Source organism: Acinonyx jubatus, chromosome D3 (assembly GCF_027475565.1).
Source record: "Acinonyx jubatus isolate Ajub_Pintada_27869175 chromosome D3, VMU_Ajub_asm_v1.0, whole genome shotgun sequence".
Lineage (NCBI taxonomy): Eukaryota > Metazoa > Chordata > Mammalia > Carnivora > Felidae > Acinonyx > Acinonyx jubatus.
The window spans coordinates 56,160,051-56,186,139 of NC_069392.1; the positions used below are offsets into that span (position 1 = coordinate 56,160,051).

At 44.4% G+C, this 26,089-nt stretch overlaps 1 protein-coding gene across 10 annotated transcripts in view; it reads left to right on the forward strand.

Moving 5' to 3' along the window:
* Positions 1-26,089, forward strand: part of FHOD3 (formin homology 2 domain containing 3) — a 468,859-nt gene that overhangs the window by 269,288 nt on the left and 173,482 nt on the right. For all 10 annotated transcript variants that reach the window (XM_027068795.2, XM_053206689.1, XM_027068790.2 and 7 more), the window contains exons 6-7: positions 3,667-3,761; positions 19,369-19,480. In XM_027068795.2, coding sequence (XP_026924596.1) covers positions 3,667-3,761; positions 19,369-19,480 — 207 coding nt within the window. The remainder of the gene's footprint in view (positions 1-3,666; positions 3,762-19,368; positions 19,481-26,089) is intronic.

Here is a 26,089-nt window from a genome sequence, read left to right on the forward strand (position 1 = left end):
CAGAAACTTGAATTCCCTTACACGTGAACTTTCTGGTGAGTTGCCTCCATGTGATTTGTCAATAAGAATAGAATCTTGGAGGGAAGCCGCTGACAGAAAACTTACAGAAATTCAAGTTGGCTTTTAAATCTCATTTTGCTATCTTCTTTTGTAGTAGGGCCTTGGCCTTTGGGCTTCCTGCATTGTGGGTGGCCCTGAGCTGTTAGGGTGAAAATCTTCATTCCTAGCTTTTCAGCCTTAGAGGCAGGGTCCTCTTCAGGGGTGCGTCTCTCCAAAGGGTAGAGGGTAGATTGCTTCCCCCGTGCCTTTAGGCCAATTTAGAAGAAAGTATTAAAATCTGCCGGAGGATTTGCTTCAACAGTGAAGTAGAATAGGAAGAGGACAGTGGCACACGCTTCCCTTCCCTGGAGATTTGCCAGTTTGTTTTGGGTGGGAGAGGAGGAAAGAAAGGGGGAAAGGGAAAAAATGGGGGTAGAATGTGCTGAATTCTCAGCGTTATTCCCTGAAGGTGTGGGCTGTACCTTTCTGAAGGAGGGAGGTATATGGAGAGGGATGGGCTAGGAAATAAATTCTAAAAACCAAGAAAAACACCTGATACTTTCTATTAAACAATCATATTTTGTTCTTGTCTATTTATTTACTTCTCTATTACAGATGTAATAGATGTCCATAGTGGGAAATACAAAAGGGAAAAAAACATATCCAAAGAACATATACCAATCATATTTCATGTATTTAATATTTAATAATTAATATTTAATATTTCATGTATTTTCCTTCCCTTCTACGCATGAAGATTTGACTGTTTTGTTGAATTAGGTCATGTTTATAATTTTTTACTTTTTAATTATCTTATCAGAAGCATTTAATGAGTTAGGACATAACCTATGCAGTCATTTACTAGAGCTGAGTTCTAGAACTATGATAGATATTTAGGTCTTAGTTAATATTTCATTTTACTTTAGTACTGTTTATTTAGAGAGAACAGAGGAGGGGCAGAGAGGGGGAGAGGGAGGGGAGTGGGGGGGGAGGAATACCAATCAGGCTGCCTGCTCAGCACTGAGCCAGTGCAGGGCTCGACCTCAATAATGGCAAGATCATGACCTGAGCTGAAATCAGGAATTGGGATGCTCAACTGACTGAGCTGCCCAAGTGTCCCAGGTATTAGTTAATATTTTAATAGAGGTGACACTTCAGTGACTGTCTTCACTGCTTTATTATTATTATTATTATTTTTAACTTAAGGGTTTTTTTCTTAGTACAGATGCCTGAAATCACCATGATGGGGAAGAGCTCAGAGAGGACTTTAAGGCTCTCAGTACTGACATAAAGGAGCCCACCTACCCTGCCTACCCTGGCTGGAGGTGGCCTCCGCCCCTTGGTATTAATGGTTTGTTTGTTTTGTTTTGTTTTTTAATGTCTGTTTATTTTTGAAGTAGAGAGAGAGAGCACAAGCAGGGGAGGGGTAGAGAGAGAGGGAGACACAGAATCCGAAGCAGGCTCGAGGCTCTGAGCTATCAGCACAGAGCTGACGGGGGGCTTGAACCCACAAACCGTGAGATCATGACCTGAGCCAAAGTCGGTCATTTAACTGACTGAGCCACCCAGGCCCCTCTGGTATCAATGGGGTTTGTAGAGTAGTTCCTGCACTTTCAAGAGCCTTGTGTTTTTTTCCCCTCTGTCAAATGGGAGTAACATTTCAAGTGCCCCCTTAGAGCTTGGCACACAGTGGGCATTAAATGAAATTATTTTAAAGCAATGACAGCACTGAGTAGCCTTATTACAGGATTTGTATCAGTTTGCCTTGCCACCTGTAATGTGTGAGGTTACTTGTTGAACCTCTTAAGCATTTGATACCTAATTATTTCTTTTAAAAAAATACCTCTGCTGATTTAACAGAAAATGCTACCTCATTATCTTTTTAATTTTTTTAGTATAGTGATGATGGACAAATTGGTGTGTTATTGTAGAATAGGTTGTTGTCTGTCTTACGAAATGCTTTTGACTTTTTTCTCTTGGCATTTAGTATTTTCTTAGAAATTTGTATGAATTGTGTATACAGTAAATCATCTAAGCCTTTATCATACTATCATATGGCTGTTTATCTATTATTTCTTTACCTTAAACTTTGATTTTCTTTGTATGTTACATACACCTTTCTCATGAAGATGATAAAGTGGTCGTAATTGTGATCTCTTCATTGTAAATTCTGTAGATGAATTTTTAATCAGGTCTATATTTCTTGCAAAGAATGACAGTATTATATATTCGTTTCCAACCTTCCTACCCCTCGTTAATTCTCAAGTCTTTTAAATTTGTCTGAAATTCTATAATAGGGCTAAATAATCATGGGGCTTAGTGGGCACCATCTTTTAATTTTCCTGATTTTAACTGGAGTATCTCCAGTGTTGCACCACTAAGTAGAATATTAATCAGTTATTTTCACAAATGTAGTGTTTATTGTACCAAGCATATATTCAGTTTTTTGAAAATTTGAGTTTTTGCATGTTGAAGAGCATCCTTTTTCTCACAGCAATTGTGTGTTTTTGTTATTTGATCTTTTGTTGGCTAGCAAAGTATTTTCTAACATCACACATATATTTCTATGCTTGGAATTAGTTTATGCTCACTATTTCATGTTTTACTCTTTTCATTCAGCGCCATTTTCCTATAACCTACATATAAACATGTATGTGTGCACGTATAATGAATAAAAGAAAATATATCTGTATGTTAAGAATGATTATCCTTGAATTATGGTGGCATTATTGAATTATTTTCACTTGACTCTTCCGTATTTTCCACTTTTCTAAAATGATATGTCCTGTGACCATGAAAAAAAAGTGTTGCCTGAAAATGTTAATCCTTTGCCAATTAATGATGGGTGAAAGGATTTAGGAGGTCACCTGCGATTTAAGAAAGCCTATTTATGTCATGTATGTAACTTACTTGTTCATTATCTAGAATCCCAAGTGTTTTTGATATTAAGGGAACTGAAAAATTAGAGTTAATACTTTTTTTTTACAAGGCAGTAATATGGCCTATCTTTTCTTTCTGGTGAAAAATGATAATATGCAGTGACTGTCTTTTCCTTAACTAAGAATTTGGGACTTGGTGTCTGAAAAATTATTTTTTTCATGCCTTCTGACATTTAGCCAGTCTTTCAAAGGAATTACAAATAATAAAATACGTATTTATCTCTTATCTAAAGGATTAAAATGATAATCAGGAGGGTTGCATAGCACCTGAGACCTGCCAGGTTGCTTTTAAAAACTTGATTTTTCCTCTTGGCCCCAGTGGGAGGCCACAATCCAGACACCGTCCCGGGGGTATGGCTGCCCCGTCTGGGACTGCACACAGATATAGAAACATAAAAGCATGCATTTATGCATCAAGACACACAGAAACAACAATCACTGTATTTGGTACCTTAATTGCATCTTCCAGACACCAGGAATAGCCCTTGCTTCCTCTGCCATGGCCAAGGCTTTCTCTCTGAGATGAGATTTAGCTAATTTCAGAAGAGCTCAGGAAATCTCTTCAGATTCAGTTTGTAACACACCATGCACTTAAAATATGAAAATCTCAACTGACATTATGATCACTGAAGATTGCATATACATGTAAAACCGTAACGTCTCCTCCTTTTTCTCTTCTCTTCTGTAGCTTTGGGCCAGATTATGTTGTATGTGGATGGGATGAATGGAGTAATAAACCACAATGAAACCATTCAGTGGCTGTACACGCTCATTGGGTCAAAGGTAAGAGAAGGTTATGGTCGAACTTTTACTCAGTTTGCATATCATATACCTTTCTTTTTGTTTTCTCTGAGATGGCTTTGTGGAAAGAAATTCTGTTTAGCTTGGTTCCAGCCTTGTAACAGTAGAAGTGAGGATGACTATTTTACAGATTTTAAAATACATTCAAATTGCAAAAAGTTTATGACGTTTTAAGCATTTTATGTTCTCTTCTTTCAAGCTTTAATCAGATGCTTTTGGCACCTCTAGTTTTTAATGTTTAATTTAAAAATTTTGCTAGAGATATAGTATCAATCTTACCTGTTTCATTTCATGTTCATTTATGTTCAGTTACATAAGGACATATTTGTGTGTTGTGCATATGTATGTGCATATTCTTCTGTGTAGTTGAAGGAATTTGAGACCACCTTTCAACTCTACCATCAGTTATAAAAGTAGCAGTTAGTAAAGATTGACCAGGCCCCAGGCACCATAGTAGGTGTTTTATAAGCATTATCTCCTTTAATCCGTGATGAGATAAATGAGACCGTGATGAGATAAATAACATCATCCCCATTTTGTAGTTGAGAAAAAGAGTGCTTAGTTGGGAGAATCCTCTGATATCCCCCATGGATCTTGGCACGTGATAACCTGATCCATCCATGACTTGGCTGTGAACCCCACACCCGGGAAGTGCCCCAACAAGGCAGACCTACCCCGTTACTTGAGCTGACGTGGTCCTCCCTGCATCCTCAGGTGGGGCCACGAGAGGGGCCATTTGGAGGGGGGATTGAGGAAGAGTAAGTAGGGATCCTGTCCTGAGTAGGTGCAAGTGGATCAGGCTGGAGTGTGGTCAGCTTTTGGGGTGAGGGTGGGGTGGGGCAGCATGGAGGAGATGAAATTGACTATAGTGGGCAACAGGGTCAGGCAGAGGGGCAACTAGAGGGCCTGCATGGGGCAACTAGAGGACTTGCACAGGTCACAGGATCAACATAATGTTCTGGGTGGGGGGGGGGGGTCTCTGGAGAGCACGTGGTCAGCCTAAATGGTTCCCATCCCTGACCTCACTGCCACTGCCACTCTAGTGAGCCACTCAAGGCTGGTGTGCGCCAGTGACGAGCTCATGGTGGTGAGTCTTATCCCTTGGCCTGACCTCTCCTGTTACCTGCTTCCCAAAGACTCTGCTGTGCTTCAGGAACACTCAACCCTGATTTGACTTTGTGTCGAGAACAGATTCCATTTGAGGTTTATCGTTCTTACAGACTATCGTCCTGGTGATGGTGCCCTTGTGTCGTGAGAAGGGCCTTTTCTCCGTGGATGGCCCTGATACGCAGGACTCATTGCATCCCAGATCCTTGGTTGACCCTTACATCTCCTTCTCAGTTTTCCTTTTTCTCATATTATTGATGATCGATTTTTTTCCCCATTTCATAATAGAAATAGCCATGGTTTCTCTCAGAAGACTAATAATTTTTTCTCCTCTCTCTCTCTCTCTCTCTCTCTCTCTCTCTCTTTCTCTTTCTCTTGTTTTTGGTTTTGTCTTCTATGGAAAATGGAAATGAATCTATTTACAAACTGCTGTAGGTGACCTTAATGCTGAATGAAATGCTGGCTTTACTAGGTTGATTTAGCCAGGCTGAGGGAAGATTTATATCTCATATCCTGTTTCAGTGTTTTCTGTTTTTTTCCTTATGCTGGGAACCCTCCCCAAGCTTCATGTTCATTTGGAAACTGCTCCCTTCCCAAGGCTCCCTGGATGGTCTCGAAGACCCCACAATCTAGGGAGATGGGAGGAGATTCTGTGATAGAAATGGACTTTTGGTACATGTTAGAGACAAATAAATCTTTATAGCTTTATTTATAGTCATGATAAAACACTAATAGCCAGCTCTATTTCTAAAAGGAAATAAAACCTAACATACTTACAGTAGGAAAAGTGACCATCTTTTAGCTCATCAGCAAGAAGGGCATAGAGCGAGGGCAAGATCTAGGTTGTGGGTTGGGAGAAAATAAACGAGGATACAGAGGGAATGTCATGGAGGGAAGACAGGGAGATGGAGAAAAGTGAGAGGAGAGATCCCAGGGGTGGAAAAGAAAAAGAGGAGAAGAGAAACAGGGAAAAGGCCCAAAACTGATCATTTCTCTGCTCAGTAGATGGGAGAAGGACTCAGTCTTTGGTGTTGCAACACCATGCTGCTGATTTTTCTTTGGAATCATTCTTTTAAGAAAAGGAAATGAAAGGAACCTCCTTCTTGCATTTCTGTGTAACATGGAGAAATCCTAAAATTAGAAGTCTTCAAGAATAAGTTTGTAGGAATTATGCTTTCCCAGCCTCCTTTCACATAGTGTTCATGACCCTGGGCATCTCTCCCCGAGGCCTCTGTCTGAGGTGGAGTGTTCTCCTCCTCCCAGCCACATGGGGCATCGGCACTGGATCGGTGCTGGTTTTTTCTCCATCTTTGATTTTTCAAAGGACGGTCCATAGTAGTCTCCAGCTCCTGTGCTCAGCACTGAGCCGGTCACTATGAAGACAAGAAAATAGAGCCCATGGTCAGCCTGAGCCTTGGAACTTACAGTGTTGTTAGAAGGGGGACCATGGGTGACTCGCAGCCTATATCCACCCACTGTGATGTCAGCTAAAGGACTCGCTCTGTTCTGCAGGGTGTGCTCAGTTCCAGGCTGGTGGCTGAAAGTCAGCAGTGGGAGCAGCCAGCAGATTGATTTTCAGTGTAGTTCTGATGAGATCACCTCTTATTTGCAAAACCAGTAATGGAGGCCCCTGACATCCCCCTTACCCCCAGGTCTAGATAGTAAGGTATCTGCAAGAAACATGGGTGCACAGACCTGAGACCTTTAGGTTTGGGGAAGGAAGCCTCTGTCCCCTCCTTACACATAGGTTTTCCAAGTTCAAATTAAGAAATCTGGAAAGCCAGAGGTCCTAGGGCTTTCTTTTGACTAAGAGTCTGATTTCTCAGAACCTAAAAGGTTTACCTTGAGTTCGTATTGTTTTGGCCTTAAACAAGAATGGAGCTGATAAATGAAATCTTGGGTTAGAGAAACCTTGTCCTTCTGTTTTCATAATTGTTCATTTTCCTTCCATGAAAGGCAACGAGATGTGATTTTGCAGCCTGCCAGAGGGTCATTATGCAATGCATATTTGCAGATATTTGAGACTCATAGCCAGAGGAGAAAATTATGCATTTGCAGCCAAATAATTACTTTTCAAAAAGAAAGAATAGAAAGTGTTTTCAATAAAGTGTTTCATTTTATTTACAAAAGCCCGTCTTTAAACTCTGCAGTCAGAGGTAGAGAGAAGATGCCCATCTCTTGACTTCTCACACAGTATGGAGTTTTTTCTCTTCATACATCTGAAGTCCAATAAATTGGGGTGAAATGATTCAGCTTGTACAGCATGGCCTTTCGTTGCTCTAACACAGAAAGTCTGTCTCTCTTTATAGATCTCCTTCTGGCCTATGGGGGAGGCCCAGGGTCCCCCACCTCCTTGTGGGTTCTCCAGGGATGCCTCTTGTTGTAGTCATGGAATCTTCCCTCTCTGGATTGCTGTCCACCTTGGCTCAGCCTGCTCTCTCTTTTTCTGCCCCCTACCCCCACGGAATCTAATTTTTTTCAGCTGTGCCCCAGGTTGCTGATCACAGATCTCTGGACTTCCTTTTTGATGGTTTGGAGGTAGGCATGCTCGCACAGTAGCAAAGCTGTGAGGTGGTGACACCTGGTCGCAAGTTGCAGGGGAAACTGAATAATGGAGATATGGGGACATCTTGAGGAATAGCTTCCTCGGTTTGGGTTTCTGGATATAGATAAGTAAAAGCAAAGATAGGGTCACAGCTTTGAATCGGAGTGGCCAGGAATCTGGCATTGCCTCTGGTAGGAATAGAGAAGTTGGACATTGAGATTCATTGGCAGGAGAGCTTTGACATACTGTTTTTTGTTGTTTTTTGGTTTTTTTAATGCTTATTTCTGAGAGAGAGAGAGAGAGAGAGAGAGAGAGACCGAGTGAGCAGGGGAGGGGCAGAGAGAGGGGGAGACACAGAATCTGAAGCAGGCTCTAGGCTCCGAGCTGTCAGCACAGAGCCTGACTTGGGGCTCGAACTCACGAACTGTGAGATCATGACCTGAGCTGAAGTCGGACGCTCAAGCAACTGAGCCACCCAGGCACCTGACATGCTGGTTTTGAGGTGAAGGCAGTGTCCACAAGGGCAGCTAAGCTGGTTCCTCCATAGTGCCATTTGCTCCAGGAGGAGGGGAGGAGATTGAGTGCACCCTTTGGTCTCAAGCCCTTGGCATGGCATCTGATCCATCAGATGCCCCACATATGAGTGAGATCTGAAGCTCTTTTTGAGTTACATAACATAACATGGAATCCTGGCCTTGAAGAAATGGTGAAGTCTTGTTAAAGATGTTACTGATGTTCACCAGCCACATTCCTGATACTTCTAGAGGCAGAGGGAGTGTTACTGTTGGGCCCTGGAATTGATGGGAAGCCTTCCTTCCTGGGACCCGCGTCCACCTCTCTGACGTTAAACAGACCACACCTCCGACGGCAAAGTGGCGCAGCCACTCTGGAAAACAGTATGGAAGTTCCTCAAAAAATTAAAAATAGACCTACCCTACAACCCAGCAGTTGCACTACTAGGTATTTATTGAATGGATACAGGTGTGCTGTTTCGAAGGGACACGTGCACCCCAGTGTTTACAGAAGCACTATCAACAATAGCCAAAGTAGGGAAAGAGCCCAAATGTCCATCGATGGATGAATGGATAAAGAAGATGTGGTGTGTGTATATGTGTGTGTGTGTGTGTGTGTGTATACACACACACACACACACAATGGAGTATCACTTGGCAATCAAAAAGAATGAAATCTTGCCACTCACAACTATGTGGATGGAACTAGAGGGTATTATGCTAAGTGAAATTAGAGAAAGACAAAAATCATATGACTTCACTCATATGAGGACTTTAGGATACAAAACAGATGAACATAAGGGAAGGGAAGCAAAAATAATATAAAAACAGGGAGAGGGATGAAACATAACAGACTCATAAATATGGAGAACAACCAGAGGGTTACTGGAGGGGTTGTGGGGGGTGGGGGCGCTAAATGGGCGAGGGGCATTAATGAATCTACTCCTGAAATCGTTGCACTAGATGTTAACTCACTTGGATGTAAATTAAAAAAAAAACGAACAAAAAAACCCGCCTCCTTGTGGGTTTTCCAGGGATGCCTCTTGTTGCATTAAACAAACACCATGCACTGCTTTCTGGAGCAACACAATGTCACTTCCTCCCTGGAAACTCTTTGAGTATTTAAAGGCAGTTAACATGTCACCCTGTCCAAGCTCAGCTTGATTGTTTCCACAGATAGTCATTGGTGACATAATTTGCAGTTCCTCATCGTGCTGGATATGGCATCCTTCTTCTACACATCCCACTTTTGATTGATTAGGCTTTTCACCAGCAGCCCTGGGTGCTAGCTCAAATTAGACTGATAATGCCCTAAACTTCCCAGGGTTTTTGTTTTTGATATGCCAGCTTCTTCCATTCTGCATCTCCGTGATTGACTTACACCTAGATGCCGAGCTTTGCATTTTTTTCCCCGTTGGTATCATCAGAGTTCCAGCCTTAAGATGATTTTGCGTTTTGCTTTGCTATTCATCATGTTAACTGTTAGTCCTAGGGTTTTTGTTTTTGTTTAAAAAAATTTTTTTAGGGGCGCCTGGGTGGCGCAGTCGGTTAAGCGTCCGACTTCAGCCAGGTCACGATCTCGCGGTCCGGGAGTTCGAGCCCCGCGTCGGGCTCTGGGCTGATGGCTCAGAGCCTGGAGCCTGTTTCCGATTCTGTGTCTCCCTCTCTCTCTGCCCCTTCCCCGTTCATGCTCTGTCTCTCTCTGTCCCAAAAATAAATAAAACGTAGAAAAAAAAAATTTTTTTTTAGTTTATTTTTGAGAGAGAGCGAGCAAGAGAACAAGCAGGGGAGAGGCAGAGAGAGGGAGACACAGAATCTGAAGCAGGCTCCAGGCTCTGAGCTGTCAGCATAGAGCCCGATGCAGGACTTGAACCCACAAACTGGGAGATCATGACCTGAGCCAAAGTTGGCACTCGACCAACTGAGCCACCCAGGCGCCCCAGTCCTAGTTTTATTTAACATAAATTTAATGAGCAGAATTTCTCTGCCATTAACCAAAACATTGATAGAGCCAAGGAATGCATAAGCCTGTGCAGCTTGCAGGTTGACACTGATAGTCATTTTTAGACCATTTTAGTGGGAAGGCGCTGAACTCTGATCATCCAGCCTCTTTTCTTCATTGAGTTCCAAAGCCAAAGTCAACGTATGCTGCATCTGCTGTTAAGTGCAGATCCCTGAGACCAAATACACTTGTATGATCCTTTGGGTGGATTGCTTTTTCATCTATAGAATGGGTTTAATAAATGATAAAATGGGGATAATAATGGTGAAGAATAGGTAGAACACTGAGCATTGTATCTGCAAACAAGTGTCCAGTGTTGTAAATCAACATCTCTTTTCCCTCACTTCTTTTCCCTCAACCTCCTGTTTAAAGAAGGAGGTGGCCTCAGCTTGCCAGAACCTGCTCACCTGGAAACTGCTGGTCCCAGGTGTCTCTCTCTCTTTTCTAAGTGCTTATGAGACTTTCATCCAGAAAGCCTTTGGAGCATGTTGCCAGGGATCAGTTAGAAGGTTTAATGAAATGTAGGATATAAATTTTTCAGCTTCATCTATAATCCTTCTTTCTCAAAATTGAGACATGAACCTTGCATTGTGTGAGATGCCTGCAATGTAAATTCTCAGAACATCACATGTTATGCTCACTTATTCTTAAAAGTATTATGCAGGAGTATATTAATTTGTATGCTCAAATGTGAAAAGTAAAATACAGTTGCCATGTTGATAAGCCATTATTTGAATACCTGTTATCCCTCCAATGGAACATCAGATGTGCTATTGTTTGAGGGACATAGTTTTCCAAGATTCTTAATTTCTGCATCTTTGGAGCTTGACATGAAGAAATTGAGATTGTGTATCTTCATTTGAATCATTTTCCCTTCAGCAGGATGCTTGTTAAGATGTTCTTGCATCTGGCTTCTGTCCGGGAAGGGAAAGTTTGGGGCTTTAAAGTGTCGTCTGTGATTGACATCAAAATATGCTTCACATGGTTAAAACTGATTCACTCTCTTTTCCTCTGTTGCATGTTGGGCAGTTTCTGTTGTCTTTGCTCAGCTTGTCTTTGTTAAGTCTTCCTGATGAACTTCAGAAATACATTCTTTATGTCTTTTACAGTGCTTATTATTTCTAGCATTTCCATCTGACTCTTTCTAGTTTCCCTCCACTGAAATTTCTCATTTGTTCATGCACGTTGTCCACCTTTTCCAGCAGTTTTTAACATATCGATTGTTGTACATCATAGAGTTCCAAAGTTAAGTTAAATCTGTCTGTTGATTGCTTAGTTTCTTTTTTTTTTTAAGTTTATTTATTTTTGAGAGAGAGAGAGAGAGGCGGAGAGAGAATCCCAAGCAGGCTCTGCACAGTCAGTGCAGAGCCTGATGTGGGGCTCAAACTCAAGAAATGTGAGATCATGACCTGAGTCTAAATCAAGAGTTAGATGCTTAACCTACTGAGCCACCCAGGCACCCCTGTTGATTGCTTACTTTCTTGACAGCAGGCATGAGGACTTCGCGTTTGTAAAACTTTGATTTTTTTATGATCATAAGTGTAATATACTCTTTGTATAAAACTTTAGAAATACAAAAAGAGAAAAAATCACCTGAAATACTTCTGTATAGATTCAATGACTAACTTTGTACATTTTCTTCTAATTTTTTAAAACTTTATTACATAGTTAACACTATATTACAAGCATTTTCCTGGGTCATCATACTATTTTAAAAACATGTTAAATGCTTATGTAATAGTTATAGAAATGTACTAAATTCATTGGACTTTTCTTGTGTTAATCAATTTGTTTGATGCTATAGCGTTTAAAGAGCTTTGTTACTAACTTGATGTTAACATGTTTAGTAAATGAGGTTGTGTTTGAATGTTTTTCCATGTTTATCGTTGTTCCATTAGATAAGAATTTTAAAAATTCTACAAGTTTCAATGGAATGTTCAAGTAATATTTGTGTTAGATAGGGGACACAAAGAGCTCTCTTCCCCTTAGGGCTGTTGCTGTCCTTCTGGTTATTTGGGTACATATGACTGGAAAACTAATTCTCACCTATATGATCTCTTGGATGTCCATATGAGGATAATCTCAGTGCAAGAAAAAGAAAAAAAAAAGAGAAGACCTAGTTTGACTCATTGTTATTTTATGAAGATGTCAGGGAGAGAGACCAGAGATTCAAGCCAGACCTTACAGGAGCCAGCGTGCCGAGGGGATCTGGTCCAGAAAGGCTCTCCAGCCACAGGACTGGACAGCAGTGTCTTTAATCCACTTTGAGATGATCATCTTCAGGGAGCTGATAGGCGGTAGGAACCATAACTCTAAAGAGGCTTGTGGATAACCTGGAATTGTAGCTTACTAATTTCTGCAAGCAAGATCCCCCATGAACAAGAGAAACAGAAGCAGGGGGACTTTGACCCTTCTGCCTTTTTAGGGCATTTGGTCAAGGACTAGCAGCTGTGTTCTAGATTCTGGAGAGACTAGGGATGGGTGGTTCTAAGATGGGAGAATATCTGGGGGTGATGCAGACATCCCAGAGCAGCCCATGTGCTGTTCCTTGGAAAGCAACGCTCTGGGAGAGTTGGATGGGCTGGAGAACCAGAGGAAGTGTCGGCTTCCACGAGCCAGCCTGGGAGTGGCCCTATCAGCTCAGGTTTGCTTTTGCCAGCACTGCTAACCCTGCTCCCCACAGCCTTTCTCCACTGGCCAGCCCTCCTCCACCCACTCTAAGGAGATGGGAGCTGGCTGTGGTGTCCTTTGTCATGTTTCCAGGGCTGATTATTTACTTAGGAAAGCTCTTTAACCTTGATTATAGCTCGTGAGAGAATATTTGTAGCATTTCCCCAAGGCTTATGTGTTTGCACTGGAGGGAAAGATGGGACTCCCCATAGTATAGCAGAAAGAATCAGATTGGCCTTTGTGTTTTCTTTTGACGTCTTTCAGAAATTAGTCATGTGACAGGTTAGGTAGCCTTCTAGAACATGAGATTTTGCATCTGAGAGTAGGGATGTCACTAACGGGACAAGTATCCAAAGTTGTTGATTTCCCTCCTACATTTGGCAGATGTTACCAGGGTGTTCTTTAAGGCAGTAGTTTAGTGTGGAGACTTTGGTATTCTTTAGTTAACAATATCAGTGGATATATGTTCCCTCATATCAACTAACTCTTCATAATTACATTGAGTATCCTAAGAGAGAGTTAGCAAAGGAGGTGTTTTCTGACCTTGTCCACTTTTATTCATTGTTCTTTAAAGAAACCTCCTGCTAAGCCCCAGAAGTTTATCTCAATAGAAAGAAAATGTTCACTGGTAGCATTTTTTATTATTTTGATATTTAATTACTTCTGAATACTCTGCTGTGTTACATTCTGCAAGATTTCCTCTCCGTCAGCTCATAAACACTTACAGGGTTCCCAGACTCACACTTGGCTACTACATGAATCACAAATGTAGTTTGGTTCCCTTTCTGCAAATTCCATCAGGTCATAAGGAGGTCAGCCATCAGGCCTGGAGGCCATAGCACATGGATTTAGTGCAGGTGACTTCCTGTCCAGGCAGAGGCACCAGCCCTGGTCTCTACATGCCTCTCCTTGTGCCAGATACCTACAAAGCCCTGGCCCAGACTTCTGTACTCCCATAATCTGCCTGGGTCCACACTGTATTTCTGACCAGACCCAGTTCATTTTGCAGGCAGCATCTTAGAAGGGAACAGATTCAGGGTCAGAGGTATCTGTTGGACTGTTTGATAACCAGTTACAAAGGCTCCAGGGCCCATTCTGAGCTTCTGGCTCAGGGATTCTGAGCTCAAGGATATGTCATTGGGATAAAGTAAGTGTGAAGGACTTAAAAGTATCTTAAGTCGTTTGACTCTTTGTTGTTGTTAAAATAGTCCATGTGTTCAGGGTGCCTGGGTGGCTCAGTTGGTTGGGCATCCGACTTCGCTCAGGTCATGATCTCACACTCCGTGAGTTCGAGCCCCGCGTCGGGCTCTGTGCTGACGGCTCAGAGCCTGGAGCCTTCTTCAGATTCTGTGCCTCCCTCTCTGTCTGCCCCTCCCCTGCTCATGCTCTGTCTCTCTCTGTCTCAAAAATAAATAATAAAAACATTAAAAAAAAAAAAACAGTCCGTATATTCTTAGTTCTGGTAACCTGGTAACCAATGTGGCAAAGCGTTAGAAGTCAAGTTATCTTACCAATTTCTAATTCAGTTTTAATAACCAGTATCCACTTCTAGAACATGTATCTATGCTTTTTAGTGGAAAATGAAACAAATAGAATGAAGCATGTTTTTCTAACCCCCTTTGTAATTTAAATCCTGAGGTTTGGAAATTGTTTTCTTTTTATGGTTGTTGAATTTTTAGAAGAGTAGGAATTTGGAAATTTTGTTTGGAATACTTTTATTTCTACCTAATAAGCAGCATATTTGACCTTCTAAGTATAGTTCTTGTGTTTCTCTAAGTACAATAAAACACAAAGGGAGTTCGTTTGCTCTAATGTGCAAAATTATTGAGAAACTGGCTTTTATGCCTTTTCCGTACATCTGGTAGTTATATTTTATCTAAAACGCAGCTGCCCGGGTTCTGTACTGGCTGACTCCACACCCTCTCTGTGGGTTGGCCCAGAAAATTAAAAAAAGGGAAAGTCCTATGTCGACAGTATCCTGCCACCCCTCCCCCAGGCCCAGCTTCCTGGCATGGAGGTGACATTGGATCCCCAAGTCATTTATGGAACCCAGAGGCTCAGTCCCCAGACAGAGGCTTGACCTGACAAATGTTACATCCCTGGGGCAGCTCTGTTCCCCTGAAGGTTCATGGCCTCTATTTTATGCTGAGTAAGAACAGAGTGCAAGATGATGGTTGCAGCTGAAAGTAAACCTCAGCCCTGTCGTCCCCAAAGTGTGCTAAATACTTATGAGGAGCACAATTCACAGCTGGCCGCCTGTTCTCATCCTGCCCTCGTAACACAGGGGTTGTCTAGAGTCCTGTTAAAGACTATGATTTAGCTACGTGTTTTAAAGCGATATGAAGCATAGTTTATTATAATGGACAGTGTTAAAATAGAGCACTGGGATCCCCTAGCATGTAATTACAGAAAATGTAGGTAATGTGTAGCTCAAAGGCTGAATCTGGACCCCTGGTGTGCTCCCTCTGTCCCTAAGGGAGTGGGATTATTTGCGGGAGTACGATCCCAAAGGCTGACACACAGCTCTTGTGTTGCACGGAAGCCCACAGGCGGCTGGATCAGCTCCGACCCTGTTCCCCCGACTCTTCCTCCCCACTGTAAACGGCTGTCTTCTGGCAAGTGCTCTCTGTCCTCAGCAGCCTGGCTCTGAGAGCCTGTAGTGCAGATAATGTTCAATCATGTGGTGTGGAGGTATTTTGAGTCGTCTCTCAGCGGTGAGATGACCATGCCCTTGAAGGCAGGGCCATGACTTTCTCACTCCCTCACAGGTGGTGGGCATCTGGAAAGCACTCAACATTGTCAAAGGAAGCAGCACAGCATCTTGGGGCGGGAGGGACCTTAAATGGGGTCAGCCCTTCCACCGCCATCCGTGTTCTGAATTTCTTCCTTGGTAGCCTTCACGGGTGGCCCCTCTGATCCTCCAGGTGCGCGAGGAACTTGCCCATTTGTCTTACAGCCGCTGCTTTTCAGACGGACTCCTTTTTGCCCTGTACTCATGTAACTGTTTTATGACTGGTTGCTTCACCTTCTCATGTGATTGATGTACCTTCAGAATGAGAATCAATTCTTACTGATTTTCCTTCTGTCGTAGACAGATGGGCAAGTGCGTGAGCCTGTGAGTCACTGCATTGGAACGTGTCATTAGAACATGAAGGAGCATGGGGCAGAGCTGAAAATCCAGCAGTTCAGATTGTAGGGATGCCGCCTTGTCCCTTTGAGGGGCTTTCGGTGGCTGAGCCATGCCCTGGTGTGTGTGCACGGACACCTGTGTCACCTGTTCCCACCTTCCTCATTCATGGTCCTTGCCTTTGCCGCCATGCTGGGCCTGCCTCTCCTTACCTGTTACCGTCCTGTGGTTTGTCTCTTCCCAGTGGATACGGGCTGGCAATCCCCATAGCCATTTCTATTAGGATGCGTCCAAGATAAGTGCAGTGGAACCTGGAGTAGATTTTTAAGAGCTTTGAGATGAGCAGCGTGTTTGGACTTCGAGGGATGGGTGTGTGGCCTCCACTGTGGCTGTTCCAAAGCTTTGGAGGGTTTTGACTGCATTCCAGATACTTGTGGGCATCAAATTAAATGATTTCTGGATAAATAAGGGTTGATGTAGAAACCTTTTAAAGTCATGTGCTTTTATTACTTTCAAGTCTCTACAGTAATGCTAATAAGGTATTTCTGGGGAGAAGTCCTGCTGGACGTATTTGGTGATTAGTTAGGACATGCTTGCAATTAGTACCATGCATTTCCATAAATTCACATTCTGCTCTTTTTTCTAAAGTAGTTTAACTATCGAACATGTTTGTTATTAATTTCACAGAGTAAGCCTTCCAAACACACACAAATACACACTTAGGCTCAATAGAAGCCAATTTCATAGAAGCCTAAAATCGTGAATCAGAAGAGTTTGGGATATTTTTTTTTTTTTTAAACACAAATACAATGCCAAAAGAACTCCAAACAGAACCTTTACAGCAAAGGAGAAGTAGACATGAATAGACATGTTGAAACCAATAATAATAAAAAAAAAAGACTTTGCTAGAAAACAGTGGTTTCTTAAAATAAGCTTCATGAGGGAAAGTGGCTAAGGGGTTCTGGGTCCCTGGGACTGTGTTGGCCAAGATCTTGTGACCACAGAGATGCTCAGGAGGAACACTGATGAGAGGGATGTGAGAGGTGCCCTGCAGGGTGGGGAGTGAGGAAGGCAGCAGCCCAGATCTTGCCCAGGAAGGCACTGAGAAGGCTTAATCTACTTAATAATAGGCCGCCCACTGAGGAAGTCGCCTGGGCTTGCTAGATTTTATTTACTTGAAGAAATGTCTGTAGCTCTAAACATACAAAGATAGCACAGTTCATTATGCCTTGCCTTCCCCTTCTACCCCCAGCCTTGTGGTTGAAAAAAAATACTCAGGAATTCAGTCCGGGAGCAGGGGACTGAATGCAGGACTCAAGTTATGAAAGTAGAAACCCTCTGAAGAGGTCAAAGGCCTCTAAAGAATTCAGTGTTCCTTGTGGTAAGGATGTAACGTTGAGAATGGAAGCCGAAAGCACTGCTTGCCCTCCAGACAATTGCGGTGGGTGGATGGGGGGTGGGCAGTATCGCTGAGGACTAGGCTGGTGTGGAGGATAGAAGCTCGGGCCAAGGTGAGTGCTCCACGTGACCTGAGGGGGACTGCATTTGAAGAACAAGCCTCACCGTGCAGTCCTGACCAGTCAGCTTTTCCAGGACACTTCTGGTGTGTTGCATAAAGCACCTCTGCCACCAGGTAGCTTATGTCCTGGCTGGGGGCAGTAGAGGAAGGTCAGGTGCATATGTAGCAATTTCTGGTCGTGATAAAGGATGGGAAGAATATAATGGACTGATGTAAGAGTCACCAAGGAGTCCCTTTGGGTGAAGGGGGTTAGGAAGGCATTTCCCATGAGGGGAAATTTTTCATACCTGAAGGATAAGGAAAGTCCAGCCCTGTGGTAACTGGTTCCAGGCAGAAAATAGCCAGTGAGAAGGCCTCAAGTCATGAACAAGCTTTAGTAGGTTAAAAACACATCATTACATGACTGCAAAAGGGTAGATGAAGGGAGCACACTGGGCAGGAAAGAGAGTCACAGGTGGGCCAAGCTGTAAAGGCTGTGGGAGTGGATTCTGTCCTGAGCTCGGTGGGCAGGGAAAGGAGGGTTGAGAGTGTGGTGGTCACTCCAGCTAAATTTTGTCCATTTGGACATCAGGGGAGGTGGGGACCAGTCTGGAATTACTTAAGAGGCTCTTACAGTGGTCCAGGATGGACAGAGAAGCAGAGAGGTGGATGGATTCAGGGCGGTTCTTGAGGGAAGATCTGACAGCCCTCGTGGATGGATCTGCTGTGGGGATGGGGTGAGAGAAGTACAGGGTGACCCCCCACTGGCCACTCACTGGGTGGCAGGGCCTCATGCTACATGGGGAGTGGAGGGAGTAGGCTGGAATGGTCAACGGGATGGAATGAGCACACGTGAGATCAACGGTTCTCTTTTGGCCACCTGAATTTGAGGAACTTGTTAGCATATGAGGAGCGATGCCAGAGCCCAGGAATTTGGTCAGGACTGGAGTGCAATAGTTAGCATCAGGTCGTAGACAGAATTTAGAGCCAAGAGACTGGAAGGGCTCACTTAGAGGGAGTGTATGGAAAGAGAAGGAAAGAATGCAGGAGTGAACTCTGAGGCCTCCCCCCACCTAGAGGTTGGATACTCTAGAAGGAGCCAGTAAAGGGGCAGCCACTCAGGTAAGAGGCTGAGGTTGGCCAGGGTGAGAGGAAATGGTCCTTGGAGGGAGCAGAGCAATTGTGTCATGTGCTGTTAGGGGTTGAAATGAGCAGAGAAGTAACCATCAGATTGGTCAACATGGAGGCCAGTGGCAACCCTAACAAGGGTAATTTCCAGTATTCACTGGACTGCACGATGTTCCAAGCTCCTTGTAAGATCTACATGTGTCCCTGGTATGTTGACGTGAGCTCCTTGTTTCTTAGATGCGTGATTTGACCCCATTTCCCAGAGAGAGTTGGTGGGTGAGTTCCTTTAGGAGGAGGTTCTGGGAGGGAATCGAGGCTCAGGGTAGGGAGACTATAGGTGATGAGTTGCAGCAGGAGCCCCCAGAGGGTTGGGAGGGAGGTGACCTGGAACCGCCTGCCCCCACCAGGCTGCCAGGTAGCCCCCAGGGCCAGCTGATCTTCAGCTGGGAGGTTTGGGAGTTTGGGTGGGCGACCTGTGACCTGTGCAGGGAAGGCCCCTGGGCTGACGGTGCCTCCTCACTAATGCTGTGCCCTGGGACGAGCAGGATGGGACTTGGTTCAGATTCCCAGTTGCCTCAGCTGGGTGGTGTGGCTTTGGGCAAGTCCTTTAACCTCCTGGGTCCACTTCCTCACCAGAAAAATGAGCAGTGTGATCATCCGTACCTCGCACTGTTCTAGGCTGGATAAAATGAAGCAACCGACCTGGCAAGTGCTATGCTACCTTGTTGGTCGAGAGACCACAGGCTATGGGCTCTGGAGCCAGAGGCCCTGGGTTCAAATTCCAGTTCTATTTCTGGGTCGGGCAGGATAATCAGTGCCTCCATTTCCTGATCTGTGAGGTGAGCATAATTCTACTTCCTGTTTCTGAGGCACCCAGCAAAGGCCTCCGTGTGCTCACTGAGAAGAGTTCCCCGGCCAGAGCAAGTGCCGGGTGCCAGCCTGCCTCCAGGTGTTTGCTGACCATCCAGAGCTACATGTTGGTTTTCTCTTCTCTGGGCAGTTCCGCCTGGTGGTGAAGACAGCCCTGAAGCTGCTGCTGGTCTTTGTGGAGTACTCGGAGTCCAATGCACCTCTTCTGATTCAGGCCGTCTCTGCTGTCGACACTAAAAGGGGTAAGTGGCCCCCATCCACTGTTGTATCAGGGCAAAAGTGTCTACTGCAGGCAGGCTTCCATTTTTAACATGTTCAAAACAGAACTGAGTGCAAACAATTGTGCAAACTCACCACTGCAGGAAACGTATTTTTTAGAATAGTACATCTACAAAGATTAGGGATGGAACCTGCTGTAACAGTGCCAAAAGAACCACACCAAACAAACAAAACACCCATGGGCTTGTCCAGGACCGGTCAGACCCTGAGCTTATGTCGTTTTATTTTTAATTTTTTTTTTAACATTTATTCATTTGTGAGGGACATAGAGTGAGTGGGGGAGGGGCAGAGAGAGCGGGAGACACAGAATCTGAAGCAGACTCCAGGCTCTAAGCTGTCAGCACAGAGCCCGACATGGGATTCGAACCCACCAACCACAAGATCATGACCTGAGCTGAAGTCAGATGCTCAGCTGACTGAGCCACCCAGCTGCCCCAACCCTGAGCTTATTTTTATGCCCTGTCCCCACCCCCTCCGCTGAACACATAGAACCAGCTCCTTCTCCCCTTTTCCCATCTTGTCCAGGTCACCCTGGTTCCTTTCTCCTCCTCCTCTCACAGCTGGTTTGTTGGCTCTGACCCTTAGCTGTTTCTTGAATCTTCTCACCTCCTTCCCTCCATCTCATGCCCTTCCTACTGGGGGCCTTTACCATCTATCACTTGGCATCCCTCACCTCTGCTGTTGGAAAAGTCTTCTGAGACACAAATTTTGTCTTATTATTTCCCTGCCAGTGGCTTCCCCCTGCCTGTAGGATTAGGTCCAAACCCTGCAACTGACCCTTCACCACCCAGCCCCTGTCCACCTGTCACCCTCCTCCTCCCCCCTGGCCTGCATTGTCCCTTCCCTATCTCAGGTCCATCGTGGGCACTCAGAGCCCGGTATGTCCCCTTCTCTGCTGTGTTGTTGCATTGATGTTTCCCACGACTGTGTGGTCTGAGGGTCTGTTTCCCTGGCCTGAGGGTCTTTGGCTCTCCTCTTGGTTTCCAGGGTCACAGCTGCCCCATAGCATGCGGGCCTTCCATACATACTTGATGACAAAAAGGCCTTTGGATTTGGTTTAGTGTATAACATGCTGTGGCTCCAATAATATTGTGAAGCCTGAAGCTAAAATGTTAGGGGCTTTTTGTTTTGTCCTTTTAAAAACTTTTGGGGGGTTGTTCTCTCAGGACAGTATTTACCGCTATTATCATCCCCACTAAGACTCAAAATCAAAAACTTCATGTCATTTTTTTTTCTTTTTATGATGATAACAGTAATACTCTCTGTAGAAAATGTGGAAAATATAAAGGAGATGATAACAAATCACCTCTAATCTCAACAGACAGAAATAATTGTTAACATGTTGGTGTATTTCCCTAGAGTTTCGTTTATGTGTTTCTGTGCATACACTTTATCCACAAATCGGCCGAGATACAACTGTTAAGAAGAAACAAGGGGCCTAAATTGCACTCTTTGATTCAAGCCATTTGTGTCTCTGGTTCTGCATTGCTCAGAGACTCACCTTCCAGGTGAAAGAAAGTAGCTTACTAGTTACTTTGGAAGTTGGAATATCAGTTAATAAAAGCCATCTAGGGCCATAAATTGAGCTCCCATGCCTTTCCCACAAATGCCCAGGCAGATGTTAGCACCAGGCATGGCGGATCACAGGTTGTGTGAGAGAGACAAACCCTCATGCATGGACAGGGGCCGTGAATCTGGAAGATGGATCCCAGACCAGGGCAGGCCTGTGTGTTTCTTTCTACAACAGCATGTTTCCATCGGGTGCCAGATTTTAAATCTCTTATGGCCAAGAGCAGATTATGGGACCAGCTAAGAATCCTTGATGAAGACAGTCAGTGGCTCAGAAACCAGGGTTTGTTTCCATTTAATGAGGTTTAGGGCCAAAGGTGGGTGTATGGGAAGATAGTGAGGTGGACCCTTTTATTGGTCCTTGGAGGGGTCATACTCCATCTGCCAATTATATCTGGGGATTGCTTTGGGGCAGTTAATAGACTCCTTGTTATCCTGTCCTAGATTTCAGGTAACCCATGTACCATTCTCATGGAGGCTGTATTCAAAGGATAAGTCTTCTCATGGTCTTGGGGATCCCCATTCGGCTTTATTTAGTTGAGATCTTAGAGTTTCCTTTCTCGGACTTCATTTTGCATGAAGGCTGTCGGGGGGCGGGGGGAGGGGGCAGTGGTTGGAGGAATGATCTTGAGATCATCCAGGGCTTGGTACCCACATTTAAGACCCCATCTACCAGCCCAGCCCGAGGCTCTCTGTTCTCTTCAGTGTCTTCCCCAAGACAAAATGATGGCCATCTTTTCCCAATTAAAAAAAAAAAAAAAAAAAAAAGGGCAGCTAATGGATTGTTTTCTCAACTTGATGGTCTGCCTATAAAATTTGTTAACTTCTTGGCAGCTACTGCCATCTGTCTGCTACTGAGCGCTAGCAGCTGGGAAAAAAAAAGCGACACTAATGGAAAAACTCAGACATAGTATATCATGTGGTTCAATAGCATGTTTCTCTGTGGACATGTGTGGTCTTGGCCATGATTTTATAATGCATACATATAACATCATCCTATTTTACTGCTAGTAAAATTGTTCCTGAGCCCTGTGATGGAATGAAACCTATAAATATGTCAGGGCGCTCTGCAGAGAGAACCGTGACTTCCAGGTGTGTTTCCACCTCATAAGATTCGAAGCAGCCTTCTCTTTCCCTCTCAGCTGGGTGAAGGGCTGGACGGAGATGCCAGAGGTGACTGAGCGCCAACCGAGCATGTCTGTTTGTGCACGGGTTTATAAATAAGCCATAAATTGTACTCCTCAGAGTGGCTCCAGAGCTATTCCTCTGTGGGGTAGGGTGGAGAATGGGCGTGCTGAAGTGTAGGCTGGCATTTTGGTTTTTGTTCTTGGAAAGGAATTCTTTTGGATGATGAAAACTGTCAGATTTAAATAATCAGCAAACAAAACCAGCACATAAGCTATGAGTCCTCAGCAGTTACTACCACCTACAGCAGATGAAGTCCAGAAAAAATTCCTCTGGCTGCTTTGTGAATATCATGCCTGATGCACGTAGGTTAACCAGTAGGGCTCATCCTGTGAGTGTGGGTGATTTGCCCTTTGGCCAGGAGTAGGCCGGATGCGGGGCAGGGAAAAGATCTGAGGGGTCATAGTCCATCACAGGGACTAATAAATATTGATGAGTTAAGGAATATTAAAAATGCCCCATTTGAGCCAGGCAATTGGCACATTTGTCCAGGGGCTGGAACGAAAGGTGGGCTGGTGCTACTGTCTGGGGCATGGCGCAGGAATGCCCGTCTGCTCAAACTGCTGGGTCCTCTCTTTTCTTGAATTGTCAGGTCACTTTCGCTTCCTAGTGGACAGGGTGTGGCAGGAAGGAGAGTGAGTGTGTGCAGGAGCCTGTCTTTGTCATTTTGCCATCATCAGAGACTCCCTTTCATCAAGGTTGTCCCTCTGGGGTCGGCAGGAAACTGATGGAGAAAGCTCTGCCCCCGCCCCCCACCTCCCCAGGAAGGTGCCCTTCCCTCTAACTAGATGGGTTCCCCTCTCCGAGGGTGGGGCAAGTGACCAGACCGGGTAACTTAGTTTGAAATTTCACTTACAAGTCTTGAGTCCCCCTAATTTGGGTCAGCACTGCTCTTGAAGAAGCTCTATTTTCATTTGAATCTGGTGTAATGAGATATGGCATAACTCCTAAATGTGTGTATCACACGTGATTAACAGGGAAAAAAATCCAGCCATCGTTTTCAAGCCCTCCTGTCTCTGACGTCTGCCCCAGGATACACTGATCTGTGACGAACTCCCAAAGCATGGTAGAGAAAACTCCAGCTCATTTTTGTGGTTATTTACAGCAGAAGTATCTGTGTTACATGTGTTTGTCAGGCACGTAGAAAGACGTGGAACATGCTGCAAGGACCTTCTGACTGAGTGGTAGACCAACTCTATCAGGCATTGTGCTAAATCTCTTTTTTGGTCGGGGAGCAGCTACCCTAGAGACCTAGGAGGAGAGTAAGGGGAAGAAAGTATTGAGTCATCCGTTGTGGGCTGGCTTCTTCTGGGTTGAGAGAGTAGCCCTGTGGTTTGGCGGGAAAAGGGGACCTGCCTGGGAGTCCATGTAGAAGGCCTGTGCGTAAGCGTGAGTGTCACCACCACCCCCTACCACCATGGCGGGTACAGCTACTGACATTAAGTAACAGATACTGTGCTAAGTATTTTTCATATAAAATCCATTTATTCGATAAATATTTAAGTGCCAGTGATGTACTTGAAACATCGGAGGAAAAACGGGCTCTCGTGGAGCCTCTACTCACAGAGCCAGTGTCTGGGGGTGGAGCTGGAGAGAGAAGGCAATGATTAGGAAAATTGCTGTCTTCTAATATGCTTCGTTAGTGCTCAGGCAAAAGGACTAAGTGCTCTATCTCAGGAATTCTCCAAGGTTGATATGAATGCTCCTATTTAGATGCATTTCTTGAGACTCTGTTCATTCCGCTACTTTGGGGCTCAGTTTCTTTCTCTGTCCTGTGAAGGGATAAGATCATACAGTTGATGATTCGAATACAGGACAGCCCCCTACCCACACAAGCGCACACACACTCTGTATGGTGCAAGCAGAGGTCGGTGGGGAGAGGGGTTGACCTGTACCATTTAGTTCCAGCAGGTGCGGCTCCTGGGGAAGCAGAAGCTGCTGGTGCTTCACATGGGCCACCTTGAGCCCTGCCAAGGCTGTTTTGTTACACCAAAATGTTTCCTCCCCTTTACCTTCTTTCTTTTACATCTTACCTATTTTCTGGTCCCCAAACAATCACAGGAGAGTTAACACTCATTTCAACAGTGTAGGAATATATGCAACTTTCCGGACTTGAAATCGTTAAAAGGTAATCAGATGTCACAGCTGAAGAGCCCATTTTCCATTAAGTTAAGCCAGTGTTTGAATGTTTCATTATAAAGGACTAAAAGATGTGCACATGGGTATGTCTTTATGGTCTGCCTACTCCCTTCTTCCCTCTAAGCCTGCCTCTGCTTCTTGGCCTTTCCTTCCCCAGGCCCTGTTTGGCTTCTTTGACTCCAAGGTATGCAACCAGGAAGCTTGCTCTGGGCCCCCTAGTGCCATTGGAAATGCTTAGTTTCACTGCTGGTCTTCCTTTTAACCATAGGTGGACAACCCACTAGAACCTGTGTTTTATGCTGAGGTTGGGTGCCGAGTGTGAATAATACAAGTTGCACTTGTCCTAAACACAGCAGAAGCATTTGGAGTGCTCGAATAGTACCTGGACAGTGGGACCCAAGACCTACTGACCACATTGATTGACTGTTATGAGGGCAGAAACAGTTATTTTGCTGGGCAGGTGAGGACTTCAGAATAGTTGGATAGTAAAAATCAGCAAGGAGGTATTTTAGAAGTTAATGGGCAAAAGATCGTGGTCTTGTGTTTGGAATTGGGAAAGGTTAGGGAAGCTTCCCTAGTACTGACCAACTGGGCAATTTTGGCAAAAGAGGAAGCTTTCTGTTCCCGAGCTAGGAGAGCCAGCAGACCTCCATATTAAGCTATATCTGCATTTTTAACATCGTATAGTAGGTGCCTGTTCTTTTTTTAAAAATTCTCCTACCTCCTTCCTTCTCGTACTGTATGCATTTGCCCTCTGGTTGTTTTAAAACTGCTCCAGCTTAACCCAGTTCATGCCCTCTCAGAGATCCTCATTTACTCTTCAGACATTTTATTGAGCTCCTATTACGGGCTTGGCACTGTGCTGACAGCAAAGAGGTGAGATAGATAACGTTGCTGACCTTGGGGAGCTTTGTTTGCAAGGCCAGGAAATCAGCTCTGACATTACCCATCCAAGAACTAGCATTTGGAAGCCATTGCCTTTCCATTATATCAGAATTTACTTTTATCAGCAAAAATAAGCAATCTCCCTTTGAGATTTGTTTAGAGAAAGCAGGAAAGGCTTCATGTTCCCTACCACCGTGCCAAGGGTAAGGCAGTATTTCACTGCCTTACGGAATGTTTATCTCGGACGTAGGAAATTGTGTCCCGTTTTGTGTTCACCTTGTGACGTTGGCCTTGGCTTATCAGTCCTGAATGTGATGGGTTTTCCTGCCCTCTCCTGGAGCCAGGGACTAACCACCCCTGAGCCTTCACGTGCAGAGCCCCAGTGAAGTGCCACTTCTTGCCTCGGGCTCTCCTTGACCATCTGCACTGCAAGAGACAACCCTTGCTGAGTGACAGGCTTAGCTAAATGGTTTTGCCTCTTAAATACTTTTAGTTTCTGTTGAGGTGTGTTCTTGAGTTTATGCCTAAGTGTTCCATTAGATTATAAAGCTCTTGAAGGCAGGCTCCAGTAGACCCTGTTCTTTGTACCCTGTTGATGCTTAAACAGTATTTGTGCCTTGACTGAACACAGGTCATATACTTCTGTTCTTAAAATGTTTGCCAGACAGACGTTTCACTGTTACTTTTTGGAGTCCACTGTTGGAGTCAATATAAGGTTCTCCCACGTCCCTTTCCCTTGCGGAAGGTCAGAGCATAACATGCTGAGGGACATTCCGAGAGGATTTATTGAGAGT